This window comes from Stenella coeruleoalba, assembly GCF_951394435.1.
Source record: "Stenella coeruleoalba genome assembly, chromosome: 10".
NCBI classification, from domain to species: domain Eukaryota; kingdom Metazoa; phylum Chordata; class Mammalia; order Artiodactyla; family Delphinidae; genus Stenella; species Stenella coeruleoalba.
This window is the reverse complement of record NC_137156.1, coordinates 61777574-61801261: the sequence shown is the minus strand read 5'-3', so window position 1 is coordinate 61801261 and position 23688 is coordinate 61777574. Positions and strand designations below refer to the sequence as shown.

At 54.0% G+C, this 23688-nt stretch overlaps 1 protein-coding gene and 1 long non-coding RNA gene across 3 annotated transcripts in view; one reads left to right on the top strand and one right to left on the bottom strand.

Annotated features, from left to right (window-relative positions):
• Positions 1–2679: 2679 nt before the first annotated feature.
• Positions 2680–23688, top strand: part of LOC307192757 — a 76583-nt gene continuing 55574 nt past the window's right edge. For both annotated transcript variants that reach the window (XR_013830169.1, XR_013830170.1), the window contains exons 1-2: positions 2680–2814; positions 4246–4388. This is a non-coding gene — a long non-coding RNA (uncharacterized lncRNA). The remainder of the gene's footprint in view (positions 2815–4245; positions 4389–23688) is intronic.
• Positions 8302–14081, bottom strand: XIRP1 (xin actin binding repeat containing 1; the record flags this gene model as incomplete). Its single annotated transcript, XM_079935306.1, has 1 exon — positions 8302–14081. The coding sequence occupies one exon, from the start codon at positions 14079–14081 to the stop codon at positions 8646–8648; it is 5436 nt and encodes a 1811-aa protein (XP_079791432.1). The 3' UTR covers positions 8302–8645.

The window sequence follows — 23688 nt, the reverse complement described above, 5'->3', positions numbered from 1 at the left end:
GTGCCATTTATTTCATGTGACATCCAAAAGTATTGTTTGGGGACTTCCCTGGTGGTGCAGTGGTTAAGAATCCGCCTGCCAATGCAGGGGACACGGGTTCGATCCCTGATCCAGGAAGATCCCACATGCTGCGGAGCAGCTAAGCCCATGTGCCACAACTACTGATCCTGAGCTCTAGAGCCCGCAGGCCACAACTACTGATCCCACGTGCCACAACCACTGAAGCCCGCACGCCTATAGCCTGTGCTCCACAACAAGAGAAGCCACCACAATGAGAAGCCCACGCACCGCAACGAAGAGTAGCCCCCACTGGCCACAACTAGAGAAAGCCCGTGCGCAGCAATGAAGACCCAACACAGCCAAAAATAAATAAATAAATTTATAAAAAAGAAAAGGAGTCACCATTTTAAAAAAAAGAATGAAAATATTAAAAAGTCAAGTAAATAAAAAGACTCATTTAATTAAAAAAAAAAAGAGTGTTGTTTGATCAAGTAATCTTGCCAGGAGCTTGCTCTGCTTTTCCTCAATAGTTTATGGCTCAATTTACATGTCATAGTTTGAAGTGTGTAGGTTTTCACTGTAAGTTGGACACCTTTAATGATGCCTCTCTGGTTTTGATCTTTTCTCTGTCTTTAGTGACAAAATGTATCTTGAACACACTGGACAGTATTATTTTACCCATATTATGGGAAGACTTGATTGGTTTTCTAACTAGCTTACGGGATCTGATGTGAAGAGGATGCAAAAGTCTCAGTGGGCTTCCTGCCACTCTTTGACAGAGTTTCATAAGAGATGATGCCTCCAGGGCAAAATGATTACCAGCTAACAGAATCCCAGTTTCAGATATTCATTCCCATATCTGTCTTTCTGAGTCACACTTCTTTTTCTCCTTGTGTAAAATTATCTCATTCTACACACTCATTTACTCTGGGATATATGATCATATTTTATATTGCAGTATTTTTTTTGCTATTTTCAATATTATTTTTATACTTTAATGAACCTCTTTTTTTTTTTTGCGGTACACGGGCCTCTCACTGCCGTGGCCTCTCCTGTTGCGGAGCACGGGCTCCAGACGCGCAGGCTCAGCGGCCATGGCTCACGGGCCCAGCCGCTCTGCAGCATGTGGGATCCCCCCAGACCGGGGCACGAACCCGCGTCCGCTGCATCGGCAGGCGGACTCCCAACCACTGTGCCACCAGGAAAGCCCAGTGAACCTCTTTCGAACTACTGATCCATCTTTATGATTTGGGGCCATACTACCATATAATAGTAACAATAAAATGGAAATATAACACATGTAAACAATCACATGTAAATGGTGTGAAAAATCTCTTAGCAAGCTAAATTAGACTCCATGGCATTCTCTTTAGTATGAACTGAGCTGAACTGGCCAACTCACTTCTCGTGGTACAGGTGTGCCTACAAGACCATGATGATGATTACAAAGGTAATGGGATTTCTGTGGAAATGATCACTGATCTCACATTTATGAAATGTGAACAAAATTGCTTGTCTGTGTAGCAGACCCTGCCATGCCCCACTCATATCCCATTACACTCACAATTCTCACATGTGTCGATGATGGTTTCTATGGGGCCAACAGGGATGTCATCCAGTGGAAGTGGAGCACGATATCCAAGGCCAGCTCCTGCAAGAGGAAATTCATTTCTATACCATCTATCGAGCTCTGCAGTGAACAGGGCCCTAGGTTCACTGGGAAGCGATGAAGGGCTGAGATCTTAACGAATCAAATGAATCCTTGCTCTCCCACATGGAGCTGATAGGTAAGAAGTGAGATAATTCACTTACTAGAAGCTAGAGTATACTAAGGGCCACAATAATAACAGCTGTGATGGTTTAAAAACATGGCTGCAAATTCTTTCACACTTATCAAAAGAGGGAATCTAATTCCTCTCCCCTTGAATATGGGCCAGCCTTAGTGACCTATCATGAACAAAATGTGCAAGAAGTGATACTGTATGATTTCCAAGGTTAGTTAGTAGGTGATAGAGCTACTGTACGCGCAACTGTTAGGTCAAAGGGTATGTTCATTTAAAATTCTGATCCTAATGCCAGGTTGTTCTCCATTTCTCTCCCACCCCTCCGCCTCCCAAAAGTGGATAAACACTCCTTTTGGATCAGTATACTGGTTTCAACTGGCATTTCTATACTATGGGAGAAGTGAAGCATCTTTTCCCTTGGAACCTCTCTTGGGGTCAGAAGACCCAGCTGGAGACAAGCGTGGGACTCAGGGGAGCCAGGGGGCCCCCGCCAACAATAGCCACGGCTCCACTTGCTCCCCCCTGCTCCCCTGTTTTCGGCGCTTTCCTTCCTCCCCCACAAGCTTCAGATTCCTGGAACCAGGCTCGGTGACCTCACGCCTGTGACTTCACATCCGGGACCTTCTGGGAATTCTCAGCAGCACTTTTTCGTAAGAAAACTAACGGGAGAGGCGAGAGGGGAGGAGGAAGGGGGTGCGTCAGGGGAGGGCCGGAGCTCCCCGCTCAGAGGCAGCTTCCTCCTTCCGGTCGGGGGTGGGTGGAGCTGGCAGCGGCGTGAGGCCGAGCGGCCGCCTGCTAGACCCGAGGCCCCGCCCCCCACGCCCCCACGCTCCCCCACGTCCCCCCACGCCCCCCACGCCCCCCACACCCACCGCGGCCGGGTGCGCGCGCCAACCCGGGACTAGCGGCCGGGCGCCCGTCGCTACAGGTTTGGGACCGGGGGCCAATTACCGGGGGCCCCTAGGCTGAGCCTCTGCCAGAATTTTCTTCCGAAGTTAGATAGTTGTCTAACTTGGCGGCTCTGCCACAGGTGGGGAGCGGGTACCTTCATGAGGGAGAAAAAGTGTATGTGTGTGTCGCTGACTCGCAGGTACCAACAGTAGTGGGGGAGGGGGGACACGTACAAAACCGAAAGTTTACAACGGCGTTTTCCAAGCTACAAAACTGCATAAAGTTGAGAGGTCAGAGAAGGACACCCTCCATGGCTTCTGCTTCCTTGAAAAGGTTGCCTCAGAGCTGTGTCTTCAACACCAAGCTTACAGAAATGAACCGGAGAGGGAAATGAGGGGGGCTGCATTATGACTTTCGTAAGCCTTAGGCACTTGGGCTTTCATGGGCTCCTTCCTCCGTAAAAAAATATTTAAGAATATATTTAATAACTGTGGTGGTTACTGATGTTATATACTAAACCATTTTCTTCTACCCAAAAGTTCTTTTTTTCCTGTTGATTTTAAAAGAAGAATATTTTCATGGGCCCATCAAGTATTGTGGGCCTGAGGCTCCATCCATGCCTGCTGTGCCCAGTGGGTAAGCTGACCTTGGACAAAGCCAGGGTGGTGTGACAAAGCCTGGATAGAACAGTAAAGGACCTGGAAGGTCTGATTCTCTTGGGGGAATGGAGTGAGAGAGGCTATAAACACAGGCGGCAGCTGAACAAGAAGGGCCTTGAATGACGGGAGGAGTGTGGATTTTATGGTGGAGGTGGTGAGGAGCCATTGCAGGGCTGGACTGGAGGATTGATTGTTTTGGGGTGGCACTGGAGGTGGGAAGGGCATTGGGATCGCTGTCGCTGTAATGACATCCAAACTCTTCCTAAGCCACAGTGGAGATGGAAGGGAGGGGGAAGGGTAAGCCACAGATTGATGTGAGGAGGTGGGGCCTGGAGAAGCCTGGGTTGACTTCTCTGGCTCATCCCTCCTGGACAGGAGAAAACAAGAGGAGAAACTGTACCGGCTTCAGGACTTTGGGAAGATCAAATGGAGGGTTCTTCACCAGTCACAAAGCAGGGAGAGTTTGCATACCTTAATAGGTGTGTGGGCGGCTTCAGGGCCACCTCTTGCCCAGATGGCCCAGAAGACAAAACCACAGTCCTCACCTGGGCATTTCCAGAGTTCAGAATGAGAAGAAACAGACTGGGTTTTCAACACCTCTTACAGTAGAACACTGTTCCAGAATCTCATTTGGCTACATGTTGCTCAATCCCCAATAACTGCGCTTTCTCCCCAACCCTGCAGTCCCTGCCAGAAAACAAAAAACAAACAAAAAACTATACGTGATTCCCACCTTCCAACGCAAACACGGCTTCCTCCAGAGCAGACCAGGCCAAAATCAAGGGCTGGGATAGGAACTATACTTACAGGGAGAAGAACTGGGCTCAAATGACTCCTTGAAAGACAAACCTTCATTTATTCACTCTAAAACATGGATTGAGCACCTACTATGTGCTTTTGTACCATTCTAGGCACTGGAGATGCAACAGTAAACAAATGAGAAGTGGTTGGCATGGAGATGATACTCCAGTGGAGAGAGATTTGCCTGTGGAGATGGCACTTTCCAAAGTTGGCCACATATTCTTCTAGAACGTTGCCTCTTCCTCATCAAAAGGTAGTGTCTAATACCCCTTCCATTCAATATACACAGACTTGTGACTTACTTGTAACCAACCTAATGCAGAAGTGATTGTGTGTGACTTCTGAGGCTAGATCATAAAAGGCAATGCAGCTTCTGCCTTGTTAGTTGGGACACACGCCTTTGGAAATGAGATGCAACACAGGAAGTCCAACTACCCTGAGACTCCCATAATGTGAGGAGGCCCAGGCAACACGGGGAGGCCACACATATGTGTTCTGGCTGACATTCCAGCTGAGGTCCCAGCCAGTAGCCAGCATCAACTGCCAGACATTTGAGTGAGTGAGTGAGTTTTCAGATGTTTGCAGACCCTAGCTGTCATATTACCCCCACCCTTTGAGACTTTCCAGCTGAGGCCTCACACATCATGCCCACTGTGTTCTGTCCAAATTCCTGACCCACAGAATTCATGAGCACCATAAAATGGTTTTTTAAACCACTAAATTTGGGGTGGTTTGCCATGCAGGAATAGTATGCAGAACACTGACAATAAACAAGCAAATATGTGAGCAAGATACTTTTCTACTGTGATAGGTTCTCAGGAAAACAAACAAAAATAGCACAGCATGATAACTTGGAGGAAGGCCGCTATAGATGGGGAGTGGGTGGGTGTCGGGATAGGTGGGGGAGGCAGAGGAGGTATGGATCAGGAAAGTTCTTTCTGGAGAGACATTTGAACTGGAATGTGAGTGAGAAAGAGCCCAGCCACTAAAGATCTTGCATAAGAGACTTCCTAGCATAGGGTACAGCAGGTGCAAAGGCCCTGAGGCAGGAATCAGCTTGGTGTGTTCTGTGAAGATCAGGAAGGCCAGTGTAACTAGGGGGATGTGGGTGAGAAGGAGAATGGGGCAATGAAGTTGGAGAGGAAGGTTGAGAGGCAAGGCATTCTGGTCTTACAGGCCCCTGAGAAGAGTTAGATTTCAGGCTGAGTGAGCTGAAAGCCTGTGGAGGGTATTATAAAGGAGTGACTTGGTCTGGTAAACTCTTGATAAGAGCTTTGGGTGCCAGGTGGATGACAGACTGTAAAGACAGGGCAAAAGGAAGACCACTTGGGAGGCTATGGCAGTGGTCCAGGAAAGGGGGGATGGATGGTGGCCTGGGACAGGGTGATGGCGGTGAAGATGGGGACTGTTGGATAAGCTCGGAACAGAGGCAGTGACAGAGTAATGAGAAGGGAGGAGGCGCCCGGCCGGCAGGACGGTCCTGGATGGGGCCGCGGCAGGGGTGAGGACCGGAACTGGCATCCTTCTGGAATCCGGGAGGGAGGCTCCGAGCAGGGGCCTGCCAGGACGGCGTGTACTGACGTCCGGCGTCTGCCGCGCGGAGCCTGCCCCTGGCTGCGCGCCTGCCGGGTGTTTCCCAGCAACGGCTACCGCCGCCCGAAAAGTTCCGCCGCCCGAAAAGTTCCGAACCCAGCGGCCGAGGTGATGTCATTGTCACCTTGGCGACGGCGGGTGGGAACACGCCCCCTCCAGGCTAGGGGCGGAGTCTGGGCGCCGTATGCTCCGCCCCCAGTCGGCCCGCATGGAAATGCCGCCCACTCCCCCGGCAGGAGGAGAGGCGGTGCCTGGGGTTCGGCAGCAGGTGTGATGGCAGGTGTGATAGCTTGTGAGGGCACTGGGCGAGGCCTTACTGAGCAGCCGCTGTTCTCCTTGAGTGCTGCCTCTGGTGCGCTCACTACCCATCCACCAACCTCTCCCCACTCTTCCCCCTAGGCCGCCACCTCCAGCTATTAGGACTGGCTTCCTCTGTCATTCAGAGATGCCTTCCCCAACCACGCAAGCTAAAGTAACTGCCAATTCTCCTCTCGTGGGCTGACCTTGTTTTTATTTCCTTCACAGTATCGCTCCCTTCTAAAATTACCTTCTCTGCTTATAATATATTGTCTTCCTTCTCTAAGTTCCATGAGGTCAGGGGTAAATTCTGCCATGTTCATCTCTATTCTCAGCACCCTGGATGGAACCTGGCATGAAGTAGGTGCTCAATAAATGTTAGTTGGATGAATCAGTGAATTCACTCAATCATTTCATTCACCCAGGGATTCATTTATTTGACATTTGTGCAGTGCCTTCTAGGCACTTGTGATAAGCAGTAAGGATACTGAGATGAACGAGACAGGGAGTCCACCTGGAGGTGAGAACAAGAGATAGATTAAAACTAATAATTACAGTAGGAGAAGTGAACAGCCTTGAGTTTCCAGACGCTGGGCATAGTTCCAAGCACTTTACATATATTAATTCACTTAATCTGCACAATAGTAGGTACTTATAATCGTGCCCACTTTACAAATGGGAACACTGAGAACAGTCATGCCATAAGTTACTGGGCCCTGTAATCAAGTGAGATCCCACAGAGGACGGGGGAGGGTGACCCGTGGCGAGGGGGTAATAATGAGATGTGTAGCCGGCCCAGGTAGGCCGATTTGCTATCTTAATTGCTTATACACACCAGTCTTCCAGGGGACAGGCTGCTTCCAGCTCAGAGCTCTGCTGCCCCAGGGGAACCCCTGTCAGTGGAGCAGGCAATGATGGGGCTGGGAGGGGTGTGGAGGGCTGATCCCTGGGCTGGTGGTATGATGGGAGCCTACCTGTTCAACAAAAGCAAAGTATGGACAAGTTTCCACCTAACCTTATCGGGGGCAGGATGTGTGTGTGGGTCGGGGGAGGCAGGGGTGGACAATCGTAGTTGTCCACCTATACGCAAGGGTGTTTAGGCAATCCAGGAACTACACTCACTCCCACCTCTGGGTGTTTGCATGTGCTCGTCCCCCTGCCTAGCTGGCACTTCCCCCTGATTGTCCCATAACTGGCTTTTTGTTATTCAGATCTCAGCTGAAAAATTTTTTCTCCTTGGAGGGGTGTGCCTTGGCCACACTCTCTAAGGCAATCACCTACCACTGTCACATCATCATGTTTTAAGATTCCTACCCCAGAGTGGGAGAATGGCTTAGTCAGCCGCATAACCCTTATTCCTGAACTGATTTTTCCTGTTTATTCATAGTCTCTCTGCCTCCTCATTCTAGAAAGTCAGTTCCCTGAGTGTATGACCCCATTAGACCTCACCTCTGTGTCCCAGCTGCCTAGAACAGGCCTGGCATGCAGCAGGTGCTCAGTGCTTTTTGAAAGTGTGGAAAAGGGCCCTTCACCAGATCATTCTGACTTTCCAGGCCAGGATCTGTGCCCTCCCCTTCCCAGGAACCTCTACTCTAAACATGGCACCTGGCCTGACCAGGAGGAAGGTGGCCCAGCAGTCTTGGCCACTGGAGTTCTCCTGGCTGTGGCCCTCCCTCCTTCCCGGGCCTGACTGGGCCATTCTTCCACTCTGGGGCAGGATTCTGTTCAGATTCCACTCCAGGGTGGTGTCCAAGGTAGGGGGCAGCAGTGTATGTATGGGTTGGGGCATGGGGAGCAAGGAGAATGGGGGATGGGCAGGCCTTTCTGGTTCCCAACCAAGATGGTAGAAGAAGGGGTGGCTTTTCAGAGCTTTCTAACACTGCTGTTGCCAGGAACACAGGGCACCCGGAGGTGTGGCTGTTTTTCCCCTACAGTGAGAACCCAGACTCTGGGACAGATGCACAGTTAGACACAGAGAGGAGGGAATAAAACTTGTGTTTATTCAGACTGTATCCTTCCCATTTGGGGTACAGAGTCAGGGGCATTGGGGGTGGAGAGAACCTTTGCCTTCTAGGGACATTGGTGATCGCCGACCTTTTCTGTATGACCTTTGTGCTGCCAGGATGATTCGCTGAATGAGAGAGATGGTAATGAAGGGGCCCTTTTGGGGCCCTAGTCAATCTGAAACAGAGACCAGTGCAGCTGGCCCTGTCGTCTCCAGGAATTAAAGAGCAGAAGACTAAGAATATTTGACTTGTATTAAAAGAAATGAAGGCTGAAGGTCACTCACGGGGTTCTGTCTCAGGCAGTGGCGTGCATACTCACTCATGTTGGCACGCAGGCCAGGCCTGTGAGAGGAGCGTGTGTGCCTGTACAGATTACATCCTCCGCGAGCAGCTGTGAGCCCCCATCCAGCTCCTGGGCTTGGGCTACTCAGAGGGGCTTCTTTCCACTTTTCTTTCCCCCCTTTGGCAAGAACTGATGAAAAGGAAACTTTCCACAAGTCTCAGAACATGCCCTTTCTTTTTGGTCCTTGCCTCATCTGTGCAGGAGGTAGGCACCCACCTCCGTCCCAGGGCCCTGGGGATGGGTGGGAGGCTGTGGTGGGAGGTGGAGGGGCTCACTGGGCAGCTGGCTGGGAGTGGCTGCAGGGCACACACACCTTCCCAGCTTCTGCCAGGCCTGTGCTGAGCCCGGCTGGACTGTGCAGGAACTGCCTCATCAAGGGGGAGGCGTGGAGCCCGAGGTGGGGGCCTGGGCCCCTGGGCGGCTCTGTGGGCTCGGTGACCGTGGTGGGGGAGGTGAGCACTGAGGTCCTGCACTGGTCCACCCTCTCATATTGCTCGGTCACTGTTCTTGTGGCTCCATAGTGCTGGGAACCACCGGGCCCAGTCTGCAGCTCCAGAACACTTTTCTGCTGCCTGGTGGGCAGGGGGCTGGCTGAGGCAGGGGCATGCTGGGGCTGTCCGGAGCACTGGGTGGCTTCTTTCTTCCCAGCCTTGTCCCAGACATCTTTCTGGTGGGGCTGAGCCTGGCCCGTGGCCGACTCGATGGAGATAAAGGTTGGGGAGGAGGGTGAATCTCTGCTGGGAGGTAACACTCGAGGGAGGCTTGACTCTTCTCTCATGGTCTCCAGCCTCCGAGTAGAAGGGGTGGTTGGGGCTGCTTGATTTCTGGCCTCAGTGTGATTTCTGACCTTGGCCTGACCCTGGACCTCAGTGTGGCATGTAACCTCAGTTTGACTCCTGACCTCCTGGCCTGGGCAGTTGGGCCTGACTCTACTGCTGTCTGTGACACTGACCTTGTGGGCCCTGTGGTCCTTTAGAGGTCCCTGGGAATGGCCTCTGGTGTTAGTCCCAGGCTGGAGGCTAGACATGGAGCTGAGGGCCTTGTGCACGGCCTCCTCGATGTCCAGCAGCCTGGCCAGGGTCTGTTCCTTCAGCCGGGCCACCTCCGTGCTGACCCTTGTCAGCTCCCCAAAGGCCTGCTCCACTGAGGCCTCGGGCTTGTTGGGGGCAGCAGGAGCTGGAGGGGCCCCTCTCAGCTGGGGCACAGCCTCAAAGAGCCTCCTCAATGCCCGCACGTCCACAGTGCTTTTGGCCTCCTTCTCCAGTGCTTGCACCTGGCTCAGGAGGCCCTGGAGCTCTTGCTGGCTTCCCTGCAGAATCTTGGAGCTCTCAGGGACCCCTTGCTGGGAACCGTCCGTGCACTTCTTTCCTGAGGGGCTGGGGCACTGCTGTGGTGAGGTGGGGTCACTGCTGAGAGCTGAGAGCTTGAGGGGCTCAGGGCTCTGGTCGTTGCTGCCCGCAGCCTGACTTTTGGTGGGCCTGGGGGCCACGGTGCTGGAGTCATGCTGGGGGCTGTGCTGGCTCTGTCCAGTGGAGCATCCAGCCGGCGATACTCGGCCCTGGCCTGCAGTGGTGGGGACCTTGGTTGGCCGAAGGTCATGGTCAGCTGTACCAGTCTCACCTTGTCTGTATTTTCCTTGCCCCACCTCCTTAGAGGAGCTGGGAGAGAGGGCTGAGGGCTTGGGCAGCCAGTGAGGCGGGGGGATCTGGCTTAGATGTGCAGGTTTGGGGGGCAGCTGGGGCTTCTTCCTTGGGTGCGTGGTGGGCTCCAGTTTCAGGGTTTTTGTCTGTGAATCCCCAAGGCTTCTCTGGCCAGCAGGGCTGCTGTGGGACTGGAGAAGGGGGTCCTGTGTGGGCTCAGAGGCCTGCTGGATGGAATTCTCATCATGGCCGGCTTGGGCTGGGAAGTCAGGTCCCGTCACAGCAGCTGGGAGAGGAGGAGGAGGTGGAACAGAGGCATTATGGGAGTGCAGGCTGGCACCTGCAGCCTGAGGCCCAGAGGCCAGAGTGTGGGGGGCTAAAGGGGCAGCCTTCAGGGTGGTCTCTGCAGCTTGGAGGACCCCTGGGCCGAGTCCTGCCATCACCTTCTCTGGAGGTCCCCAGGCCTTCTGTGTGTGGCTCCCAGGCTCCTCTTGCCCAGGCCCGAGACTCTGACCTGGGCCTTCCAGGAGTGGGCTGGGAGCCTGAGACAGGAGCGCAGTCTCCCTGCCCCTTGGCAAGTCTCCTCTCTCAGAAAGCCAGACACCCCCCGGTAGGTCAAAGGTCCTGATGGGGTGAGCAGTGTAAATGCCATCCTGAATAGTCACCCACCCCCTAGGCAGCCCTCCAGGCAGTGCTTTCTGTTCCCCACTGACCTTTCTGGGGGCTGCTGGGATCCTGGGGTCACCTCCAGCCAGAGGCCTGGTGTTGCTCTGGGCAGTCCCAGTGGCTGTGGCCGGTACTTGCAGAAGACTATCCTGGGAGGGCATAGAGGCGGCTCCAGGGGTGGGGCCCTGCTTGTGCTTGCTCAGAACTTGCTGGTCCAGGCTTTGGGCTTTGGCTGTTGCCATTCGCAGACTCTGCATGGCAGCCTGGAGGTTTGGGGACCTGGGCCCCAGGGGCATAGTCGTGGCTCCATCTGACTTTCCCAAAGCTTCCATCCCTTTCTGCCCAGTGCATCTACTTTCCTGCTTTTCTTCCCCAGCCAGAGGGACTGCCTTTCCAATGGCCTGTGGGGGGCAGGGGGTGGCCCTCGGCCCTCTCAGATGCCCCATCCCCATGCTGGGGTCCAGTGGGGGAACATGGATGATGCTCTCAGTCAGGGGCAGCCTCTGGGCCCCCTCGCTGGCTGGCACTGGACTTGAGTCAGCCGGTGGCTCCCATCGCAGACTGTGCAGGCCACTCAGGTCTCCTTTGTCTATGCAGCTGGCCAGCAGCTGCACACTGCTCCTCTCAGGGGCCCTGCTGGTTAGCCGGGGCTGCAGAGAGTAGGCGGTCAGTGCCACTAGGCCCTGCTCTGTCTCCTGCATCACTAGCCCAGTCCTCGCCACCGAGGTCCCAAGGCCACAAGCCAGCAACTGCTGGAACTCAGGGTCCATGTCTTCGACCTTCCAGCTGCTGCCTGGTGCTGGCAGCTTCAATGGCTTGAGGCGAAGCTGGCCCACTGGGTCCTCCTGCACCAGCAGCCCCTGCTGGTCCACGTCTGGCCGGCGCAGCACTTGGCGGACGATCCTGGGAAGCTCGCCAGACACCAGCTCCTCCTTCCGAACGTGGGGGCTGCCCTGACCTGGGCCTGGGAGCACGTACGTGGCAAGGCAGAGCTCCCCTGGCCCTCGGGCCTCCATGATGATGCCTCCGTGGTGCAGGATGCCAGGCGTGGCGTGCAGAGCCTGCAGGGTCCCCTCAGTTGCAGTCTGTTGCCTCTCCCACACCCTGTTGCCTGAGGGGCCCATGGGCTGCTCTTCCTGGAGGTTGCCCCCGTGGATGCTGTCAGCTGCCAGGGAGCCCATGGGGCAATTCTCAAAGAGCCAGGTGAACTTGTGCACAGAGCCTGCTGGGATGGGCTCAGGGATTACCCTGGATCCCTGGTTTTCCCTCTTGCCTGCCTCCAGGGCCTGGAAAACCTCCTTCTGACGAGACACCTGCCCTGAGGGGATGTCCACTCTGCTGCAGTATCGCACAGGCCCCCTTCTGCAGGGATGGCCTGAGGCCTGCAGAGGCTCAGTCTCAAAGACGTGTCTGTCTGTCTGTCTTTCCCCAGCCTGGACCTGGCTGACCTCAAGGTGCTGCTCCCTGGAGCTTTCTGGTCTGTCTGGGGGTTGGGGCGTGAACATCCAGGTGCAGGACCGTGCCTTGGCCTTGGGTGTGGGATCTGTGACCTCTGACCCCTGCTTCTCACCCAACTCACTCATTGGACATGTCTCGAACAACCAGCGGATGGTCTGCACATCGCCCTTGGGGGATGCTTCAAGCTGAGGGCCTCCCTGAGGCTTTCCTTCTTCTTCCCGTCGTTCCTGCTGCTCCCGTTGGTGGATTACCTCCAGGGGCTGGGTCTCAAAGAGCCACCGGGCAGTGCCCACGTCTCCAGCCACCACTTCCTGCCGGGTGATGCCCCGCACCACGTCGACGGTACTGGGGTTTTGGCCTAGTTGGTCTAGGGGCTGTGTCTCAAACATCCACCTGTAACCCTGTACATCACCTCCGACTACATGCTCTCTGCTGACAGAGGTCAGGGCATGGAGGTGGCCTTTGCCATCCTGCATGGCATACACCGGGGACCCTATGTCCTGGGACTGCCCAGCAGAATCAGTTCCTTCTGCTCTGCTTATGCTCCCATGGGCCGAAGCTTCACCCTGCCTGATGCTGTCCAGGGGTAGGGTCTCAAAAAGGTTCTTAAAGGTCTTCACGTCTCCCTTCACCCCATCCCTCTGGGGGGCACTCTGAGAGAGGCACAGTGCTGAGGAACCATCACTGGATAGACGCTCGTACATGAACCTCTCACCCTCCTGGGGTCCCACCCGCTGCAGGTGACCCACTTGGACCTTGTCTCTAAGTGTATCCAGGGGCTGCATCTCAAATAGCCACAGGGTGGAGCGGACATCACCGGGGATCACTTCCTCTTTGGGTGGCGCCTCAGGTCCAGCCTCCTCTTCCCCCTTTAGAGTGTCTAGTGCTCGGGTCTCAAACAAATGCCGCTGCTGCTGAACGTCTGGACCAGGAGGGATAAGATCTGGGGATGGCTGGAAGTCCTTCTCGTCCACCAAGATCTCCCGGATGGCATCCAGGGGCTGTGTCTCAAAGATCCAGCGAGTTGCACTGACATCGGGCCTGGCCGCCTCCTCCAGAGAGATCCCCCGGATCACCCGCACCTGGCTGGGGTCCCGGTTGATGGCGTCCAGAGGCTGTGTTTCAAAGAGCCAACGGGCAGACCTCACCGCGTTGCTTTGGATCTCCTCCCGGCAGGCGGCCTTGACCTCGTGGATGGCTCCCTCTGCGTCCTGGATGGCACACAGCGGCTCTGTTTGGAACAGCTTCACCGTCTTCTTTACATCGCCCTTCAGCTCCTGGATCTCTGAGCGCAGCTCCAAGGGGCTCTGCTCCTGGATGGAGGGGCGGGAGCCCAGGCGGTCCAGTGGCCGCGTCTCGAAGAGCATCCTGGTACCCTGGACGTCTCCACTGGCTGCAGGCTCCCTCACTGTAGCTGCCGGTGCCTCAGCATGGCCCGTCAGCTCATCCAGTGGCTTTGTCTCAAACAGCCAGCGGGCTGCATGGACGTCCCCTCCAGATGGCCGAGGTCCGGCTGGCTCCTGGTCTGTGCTGTTGGCAAAGGAGCCTTCCTCAAACTTGCGGGAGGTGGCCTGGACATTGCCGCTGGGCACGGGCTCCTTGGCAGGTGGCCTCTCATGGTCCCCAATGGCGTCCAGCCGCCAGTTCTCAAAGATCCAGCGCATGCACTGGACATCACCCTCTGTGGGCTCTTCGGAACCCAGGATCTCAGCCAAGTCTTCAGCCACAGCCTCAGCCAGATTCTTGCGGAGCTCGGGGTGGATGTGCTTGTAGAGGCGGCGGAGCTCGCTGGCTTGCCGCTGCTGGTGGAACTTGGAGAAGGACTCCTTGGGTGGCGGCAGTGGCAGATCGTCCAGAGCAGGTGGTGGAGGGAGGGGCAGGTCCTCTGTAGCTGCCACTGGGATGCTTGGGGTGGGGGCCACCTGCGTCTGAGCGTCGGCCATCCTTCTGAGGAGAGGGGACAGAGATGAGGATGGGGTGGGGGGCTTTAGGTGGGATGGGGCTGGTTTCTGGGAGAACTGGCAGGGAGCAGGGCCCAGGGGCAGAGTAGCCCTGCTGTGGCATGTGCTTAGAGACCCCCTCCCTTTCCAGACCTTGCCTGGGTCTCACCCTGCCACCTGCGTGGTTGATATATGACAAGTCTTGAGTTTAATGCACATGGAGCCATCCATCAGGGTGCTTCCCCAGAATCACCTGGGTTGCTAGGGAGCAAACAGGGCACTGTGGGCTTTGAAGCTGTCCTTCAGCCAAGGGATGCCCAAACCTCCACTGGGAAAATTGGACGTGCCCGTCCTTGCCTGCCTTTGCCAAAATCAGTTTTTCCCTGGCAGACTCTCAGGTGAGTGGCCTGGGGGAATTCTGATTTAAGGGGTCCCAGTCAGGGGGAGGCAGTTACCTAAACTGGTAACTATTTTCCATGGAGAGAAATAATCATCAGTTATGTTTCCTTTCGTAACACCAGAGGGCGCACTTGTCACTTTCATGGGGGAGGGGGGCAAGGGGGGTGGCCTGCCCAGCTCCACTCACCCTTCCCAGGCCAGGGAGGCAAAGCGGGGGCCAGCAGCCCGAGCTACAGCGGAAGCAGCGAGGTTGAGTGAGGGTTCACCAGGTATCTCATGGTTAGGCAGAGCCTGATTCTGAATCCTAGTTAGGGGTTTTCTGTGCCAAGACTCAGAAGATCTGAGCTAGAGCGACCTCAAGGATCTTCTGGCCCAACCACTGTTACTTAAAGAAGAGGCCTAGAGTCAGCTCTTGGCGAATGAGGGGCAGGCAGTGCTGGCTTGGAGTTCCTAGACCCCATAGGTAGGGAGTGTGAAGCTTTCTTAGTGGCGTGGTGTCCCTCTGTTCCCCGGAAGGCACCCCAGGAGAGTGTGAGGGTGACACCCACAGGGAGGGGAGGCAGTGCGACCAAGGGCCTTCTTGCAGAGATAGCCCCGCCCCTCACTCGTGGATCCTCATCCCCAGTTGTGTGCAACCCGAATCTCCTGTGCTTCTCTTCTTTCTCCCTCTTCATGCCCATCAGCTTCCACAAAGGCCCCTCCCATCCCTGCCCCCCATGGCCTCCCACCGCTCAAGCCCTTCTCTGGTCTCTGTCCTCGGTGTCTTATCTGTCTTGTGACAGGTGTACTAACAGTCCCCAGAGGCCAGTAGGGAAAGTATGAGAAGCACGTTCCCCCTCTTACTGCCCCTGACCCACTGCTCTGCTCCGCACTCGGTGCTAAATATAGCTGAGGTCCTGGCCTCAGCACAGCAGCCCTGCGCTGGGGAGAGGTCAGGCTCAGCCAGTGGGACCCCTGGGAGCCTGGACCCACCTCATCTCCTTCTCTGCCCTGGGCTCCCTGATCCTGCCTCCTGAGCTGGTGTCAGGCCCCTGGCCTACAGCATGACCAGTGCTAGAACCCTCTCCTGGCCGAAGCGACCTGGGGCTGGGGGAAGGACTTTCTTCTCACGGCTGCCTCAGAAGGGGGGAAACTGAGCCTTGCGTGCCCCACCCCACCCCGACTTGTCCACCAAAGGCATCCGAGCCCCAAGGAGTGTGACATCTAAAGCCGGCAGCCCGAGTCTCATTACCTGCTCCGGGTGCTTCCTTTAGTCTCTGAGTTCTCATGACGACCCTCTGCCACAGGCAGACCTCAACTGTCCCCACCTCCTCACTGTCCTGTCACCCGGGTGGCCTGAGCAGATGGTATGTACAGGCCACCAGCTCCACCCTATCCCCACCCCCAGGAATCTCCAGAACTCCTACTATGGTCACAAGTTGTCAGCATCACAAAGTCCAGAGATGGCAGACCTGAGGACCCGCAGAGGTCACTGAGCCCAACCCCCTCACTGTTCAGACAGGGAAACAGGCCCCAAGAGGGGAAGGAGGTGACCCAGGAGGCTCCGCCAGGTGGTAGCAAGGCCTTCCCACCATGGTTCTTGAGGGCAGGGACAGGGGCGGGGTGAGGGCAGAGTTCAGAACTGGGACAAGACTTAGGGCAGGGCCTGAGCCTTAGTGGGTGTCCCTGAGCTCGGCCTCCCAGGGCTGGGCCGGCCTCTCAGGGAGACCCCTACTTTTGCTTCCAGGTCTGCTCTTTCTTGGCCCAGCACCTCCACACATCTCTACATCTGGACAGACTCAGATCTGGTTGCCCTACCTTGCGCCGCCACCCCGCCCCCCCGCCCCAGATCTTCCCCAGGGGCTTTCCAACTGGGCAAGTCAATGGCCTGCATCCCACCCCAGGCCCTAGGCCATGATTTGTGGGGATCTGGGCTCAGGCCAGCCCTGGGGAGACATTCCCGGTCCAGATATGCCAAGACTTTCACCCGCAGCAGCTGGGCACTGGGCTTGTCCTACCAGTGCAGAGTTGGGCCCACTTACCCCCCTCCAGCCTCCATGTCCTCCCCCGACTCCTCTGTCCTTTCTTCCAGACACTGGGCCTAGCTGGGGCTTCCCTTGGGAAGAAGCCCTGAAGCCTGAGGAACTCCATACCTGTATTTTAAAAATTGCAACCCCAGGCCATTTCCTCCCGCAAGCCTTTCTGGATTATGCCAGGCTGGCTGGAACCTGCCCCTCTGCAGGCCTCAGGCCTGTGGCAGCCATTCTGGGACCCCCAGTGGAGCTCACGATAACTCTCTCTTAACTTCTTCTTGGAATCTTTCTATCAGACCCCTCCACTCACCTGCCTCCAGATGCACGCCCCTCACCCTCCTTCCCCCACCCAGAGCTGCCCCTCATACATGCTACCCTGAGAGGGTCCAGGGGGGTCCCAGCCTGGAGATCCAGCCCTGCCGTGGAGAGACAAAGGGGTGGGTTACTCACCCGAGTGTCCTGCTTGGCTGATGGGGGTTTGGGGTCTGTGGCAGGTGTGGCCTAAGGGGCTGTTGTTCCTCTCGTTGTTTGGGGCTGGTCTTGCTCTGCCGGCTCCGTCAGATGCCTTCTCGCTGCCCTGGCTCCAGGTCTCTGTCCCCTGCCAGCCCCAGCAGCTGCCTTTATCTGGCTGGTTAGGGGGTGGGCCAAGGTGGGGGCGGGTGGGGGGAGGCTCAGTTCAGAGTATGAAGTGGTTCCGTTATTTTTAGGGCTTGTGGAAGTTAACTGGTCTGTCCTGGGAATCAGTTACATGTCCTTTCTGTTGGGGAGGGGAAAAGGGGTGGGGAGGGGAGAGCTTCATTCATCCCGGTCTGATCTGAGGATTGGGGTCAGTGACTCAGCCATGGTGTGTGGTGCGGGTATCCCACACTGTTTTGAGGGCATGAATAAGGAGGGGCATCTGACACCTGAGTGGCCCAGCTCCCACCTCCGTACTCCAGACCAGCCTCTGACTATTCCTGACATGTGCTGTGTGTCCACCTTGCCACGAGACTGGAGGCCCCCTGAGGGCAGGCCTGGCGCCCTCCTCCTCAGTTCCTGGCTTGGAAACCCCTGAGAGTAAGGCCCAGCACTCCTCCCCGGCTCCTTCTGCACTAAAGATTTCCCCTCTCTCTTCTATCCCTCCACAGCACAGGTATATTTGGCCCTGAGCACACGCAGCTGGATCTGGGGGAAAGACGTCTGTGTTTCCAGGCCTCAGTTCTTCACTGGGTCCCTGATTTATCAGGGAATTCCACAGCGTGGGTCTGTGGTGTTCACAGCAGATTATCTGGGTCCTTGTTTATTTTCAGGCTCTTGCCTCTGACTCAGGGCCCAGACTTTCTGGGAATGGAGGGGAGGGGAGGGGAGGGGCAGCACACGGGGAGCTGACTCTGGGGTTATTTCTGACCCTGGAGTCATCAGCTTCCCAGTCACAGAAGGACTGGGGGGGTCACGGCTGCCCCCTCCTTTTCTGCCCAGAGTCCATGGGGCTTAGTAGGCTCAAGAGGTCTTGGCATTTTGGCATGGAAGGGCGGTGTGGTAAGGGGCGTCAGGGGACCACGCAGAGCACACGCAAAGGAGGCATTTTGCCCGGGCTCCGTGTTGCAGGCCCTGCAGGTGCGTTCTGTTACCTGGCAGAACAGGATCTTCTGACATCCGGCATGCCCTCTGGTGCCAGGGAGTGACACCAGGCACTGCTCACTCTTTCCATTGAGTCAATGTCAGGCAGGCAGTGTTGGCCTGGGGGAGGGGAGAGGGGCATCTGGAAGCCCCCATCCCTGGCTTCTTCCCTCTTGCTGCTTTCCTTGCCCCTCCTCTTACTCCGTGGACTCCTGGCTCTCCCTGGAAAGAGCAGGGAGACGTGCGTCCTCTCAGGCCAAGGAAAGAGGAGCCTCAGTGCCTGCCTTCTAGAGTGGTTTTGAGACTTGAATGAGTTCACGTATGAGAAGGTTTTGTGAGAGCGCTTAGCACATGGCATGTGCTATGGAAGGGCCTGCTGTTACTACATATGTAAGAAAAGCACCTAGAGGGAACCCACTTTTGTACTCACCACAAGTGTGATAACTCATGGTAGAAATTTCTTAGATCTCAATATTAAGAAAGGCTTTTTATGACCACCTGATTTTTTTTGTTCGTTTTCTGTTTTTTTTTTTTAATTTAGTTTTGGCTGCATTGGGTCTTTGTTGCTGCTCGCAGGCTTTCTCTAGTTGTGTCAAGCGGGGGCTACTCTCTGTTGTGGTGCACGGGCTTCTCATTGCAGTGGCTTCTCTTGTTGCGGAGCACGGGCTCTAGGCACACAGGCTTCAGTAGTTGTAGCACGTGGGCTCAGTAGTTGTGGCTCGCGGGCTCTAGAGTGCAGGCTCAGTAGTTGTGGCACACGGGCTTGGTTGCTCCACAGCATGTGGGATCTTCCTGGACCAGGGCTCGAACCCGTGTCCCCTGCATTGGCAGGCGGATTCTTAAGCACTGCGCCACCAGGGAAGTCCCAGTGTTTCCCTCTTTGCCTTGGCTCTGAGGAAGCTCAGAGCTAAATTTTTAGTCTTCTAGCAAGTAGACTTTGTGGGCTGTATCCTGTGTAATGAGGGTAACCAACTGTCCTTGTTGCCTGTCTGAGGGGTTTCCCAGAACAAGGAACTTTCAGTTTTAAAACTGGGAAAGTTCAAAGAAAACCAGGATGAGCTGGTCACCCTATGTGTAATGATCTAACAGTATCACATCATCAGGGTGTCAGTGACAAGGCCATTAAGGCAATGAACCAGGCATTATTTATCAGAATATCTTTGGTGGAGATGCTGTGAATTTATCTTTTTAAGCCCCCTCAAATCATTTGGGGAACGAGGCTGGGAATAAATAATTACACTGAGGTTGAATGGCTGTGCTTATTAATTGATCTCTGTCAAAAGGCAGAGGGGCCCTGGGGGAGGGGGTAGGAGGGAAGCCTGTCGTTTTCCGGTGATTACAGCCCCCCTTCTGGAGCTTACTGTTTTCCAGTCTTGAGGGCACATTCCTGTGTCAGTCCATTCCTCTAAGTGAGTGGGGCTCTGCTAAAGTTGGGGATTCGTCAGAAGTTCATGCCTGTCTCCCAGGAGAACTGGTACTCAGGCAGAGCTCAGAGTGAGCAGCTGGCAGTAGACTCACCAGAAGTTTCAGGAGAGTCAGAATGCAGGAATGGTTAAGAGCCAGACTGCCTAAATTTGAATCCTATCTGTGATACTTACTAGCTGTGTGACCTTGGCAAGTTACTTACCCTCTCTGTTCCTCAGTTTCCTCACCTATAAAATGGGCATAATAATAGTGTATACCTCAGAAGATTGCTGTGAGGAATACACACTTATCACACACACACACACACACACACACACACAGAGAACACATTTGCAACAGTGCCCAGCATATATAAGCTAAATTAATGAGTAAGCTCCATATATCTTCCCCTGGATCCTCACCACCCCCAGCTTTCCCAAGTCCCAGATCCCAGTGTGTCCTTTTGGTCCAAAGATGAGTGCCCTTCAAAGCACTGGCTGGCAGTCCTGGCTTCCCTCCAGCTGGGAAGCAGACACGGTGTCAAGGCACAGCTCTGGGCAGGCCAGGCTGGGTCCTTTCCAGGGCTGCAGGAGACAGGTCGGCTCAGCCTCTTGACAAAATCATCTGAACCTAGAGAAGGCACTTCCTGCTCTGCTTGGGGGTCAGCTCAAAGCTGGACAGATTTGAGGGCACAGTCTCTACCCTCCTCGCATAGGAATGTCATGGCTGTGGCATGAGGGGCAGCGAGGTGTGGTTTCTGAGTGTGGGATCTGGTGTCAGACTGCTGGTATCAAATCACCAGCCTGTCTCTTCCTATTTATACGACCTCTGAGAGTCTTCCAGCTGTCTGTATTCTAGTGTCTTCGTTTGGGATCTTCCAATAGCAGAGCCTGATAGGAGCATTTGGGTGCAAGTGATTTCACTGGGAGGGGAGGAAGGTGGTGAGGGAGTAAAGAAGCGAGGAGGGGAAGGAAAGCAGATTACTTCTGTGGACAGCTGAGACTGGATACCACTGGGGACCCTCTGGGAGCTGGTGTAGAACACGCCTCACCCAGGGTGAGGAAGCTGGGGTATTTATCCACCCTTCCTCACCCCACTGGTTGAGGGCTGGTCCCAGAAGCACTAGCTACCCTGGACTTCTGGTCTGCCCCTCAGGCAGAGAGATGCACATGTTTGAGGTTAGGACTCTGTGAGCCTGTACAGGGACTGTGCACTGAAGCTGCAAATGACCCCTGGGAGATGTGAGGGATCCGGGGGCACTAGCAGTGTCTACTACATTAACTTCTCCCACCTGTGAGATAATAATGTGCCTATGTCATGCAGTTGCTTTGAAGATTTAGGCCAGTGCTGCCCGGTAGAAAAACAATGCAAGCCACATAAGGCATTTAAAATTTTCTAGTAGCCACATTGTAAAAAGAAAAAAGAAAAAAGTGACATTAATTTTAATATTATATTTTATCTGACTCAAATTTCCAAAACATTATCATATGTACATGTATCAATAAAAATTATTAATGAGATATTTTACATTCTTTATTTTGAATTGAACCTTCCAAATCCAGTGTATATTTTTTTCTTTGAAATAGACTTTGTTTTTTTTTGAGTAGTTTTTAGGTTTGCAGCAAAATTGAGCACAAAGTACAGAGTTCTCATAGATCCCCCTGCCCCCACACAGTGCACAGCCTCCTTCACTATCAACATCCCCACCAGATGGTACATTTGTTACCATCGATGAACCTACATTGACACATCATTGTCACTCAAAGTCCATAGTTTACATTAGAGTTCATTTTTGGTGTTGTACATTCTGTGGGTTTGGACAAATGTATAATGACATGTATCCATCATTATGGAATCATTCAGCGTGGTTTCACTGCCCTAAAAGTCCTCTGTGCTCTGCCTGTTCATCCCTCCCTCCCCTCTAACCCCTGACAACCACTGATCTTTTTGCTGTTTCCATAGTTTTGTCTTTCAAAAAATGTCATATAGTTAGAATCGTATAGTACATAGCCTTTTTGGATTACCTTCTTTCACTTAGTAGTATGCATTTAAGGTTCTTTCATGACTTTTCAGGGCTTAATAATATTCCATTGGCTGGATGTACCACAGTTTATTGATTTACCTACTGAAGGATGTCTTGGTTGCTTCCAAGTTTTGACAATTATGAATAAATTTGCAGTAAACATCTGTGTGTAGGTTTTTGTGTAGACATCCGTTTTCGACTCCTTTGGGTAAATACCAAGGAGTATGCTTGGTGGATGGAATGGTAAGAGTATGTTTAGTTTTGTAAGATACAGCCAAACTGTCTTCCAAAGTGGCTGTACCAGTTTTGCCTTCCCACCAGCAATGAATGAGAGTTCGTGTTGCTCCACATCCTTGCCAACATTTGGTGTTGTCAATGTTCTGGACTTTGGCCATTTCTATAGGCATGTAGGGATATCTCGTTGTTTTAATTTGCATTTTCCTGATGATATATGATGTGGAGCATCTTTTCATATGCTTATTTGCCATCTGTGTATCTTCTTTGATGAGATGTCTGTCAAGGTCTTTGACTCATTTTTAAAACTGGGTTGTTTGTTTTCTTATTGTTGAGTTTTAAGAGTTCTTTGTATATTTTGGATAACAGTCCTTTATCTGATATGCCTTTTGCAAATATATTCTCCCAGTCTGTGCCTCATCTTCTGATTCTTTTGACATTGTCTTTCATACAGCAGAACTTTTTAATTTGAATTCTGTCACCAGCCTGAATGAGCTTGGAACAGAAGTTTGATTTCCAGATGAGGACTAGTTTCAGCCTTAGGATTCCCTGAGCAGAGAAGCCAGCCCTGCTGTGCCAGACTTCTGACCTACAAAACTAGGCTAACAAATGGGTATTGTTTAAGCCACTGAGTTTGTGGTATTTTGCTATACAGCTACAGAAAACTAATAGAGAATGGAAACTGGAGCAGTTGAGGGAGGGAGGGCAGGAGACCATGTCTGTCCACTTGTAACATAGCCCAGCCAGCTCAGAGCTTGGCCCAAGCATTCTCTACTGAGTGGCTGGCTAGGGGATCCTAGGCAGTGGTGCTTAGTACCCCCAGGTCACCACCAGAGAGCTTCAGAGCATCCCCAAATCAAGAAATCCTGGTTAGGGAAGAAGTCAGAGCAGGAAGAGCCCAGAGTCTTTCCTTCCTCGCATTTTACACTTGGGGAAACTGAGGCTTGCAGCAGCGCCTGGATGCTTTGGAGTGAAAGGAGCAGGTTTCAGACCATCCTCCTTTGGTTCCTCATCTCCACCACTTCCCAGCTCTACAACCTTGGACAAGTTATGTTAGTGCTCTGAGCCTCAGGTTCCGTGTCTGTACAGTGGGTATGAGATACTTTAGATATAGGCAGATGAAAGAAAGGTATTCCAGGCAGAGGGAAGAGAATGGGCAGAGGCACAGAGGTGTGCATGGTGTGACTTGAGGGCAGGGTGGATGGGCAGAGGGTGGAGGTTGGTCTTGGGTGGCAGGCAGGGCTAATCTGTGAATGCCAGGCAAGGAGTTTAGGCCCCATCCTGAAGGGTTTTAACCAGGGGCAATTTGGGTCACAGGAGGCTGGTGATGAGGGCCTGTCATAGTGGCCCAGGTTCTGAATGATGAAGATGTTAATGGTGACAGAGAGGAGGGGAGGAGGGGCTGGTCCGAGGGATGCCGAGGGTGTAGACTAGACAAGACCTAAAAGAGCTAAAAGATGCCTGAGTGCCTGGTGCTTGGTTTGAGGGAGCAGACTGACAACTATTCAGTGGACTCCGCCGTGAGGGGAAGGAGCGCTCAGGGGTGGTCCCCAGCCTTCTGTCTTGGGGAAGTGAGTGGGTGGGGGTGCCATTCCCTAGGCTGGGTGATGGACGTGAGGGGAAGGGCAGGGAGGTTGGCAGAGAGGGGAGACCACAGCTTGACTTCGGACAAGATGGGCGTGAGGTGCAGGGTCTCCAGGCAGAGCCCGTCTTCAGGGGCTGGATGAACGGATCTGGAGGTGGGAGAGAAGACTGGGCTGGTGATAGAGACCTGGTGGGCCACTTGTGTGCAAGCGGGAATCGAGGCTTTGAGGGAGGTGGTCTCCCAGGAGTCTGTGAGGAGAAGTGGGCTCAGGACAGCCCTGGGGAAGGTGGACTGTAGAGAGGTAGCAGAGGAGAAGCAGCAGCCAGGGAGGCAGGGGAAAATCCGGGGAGGAGT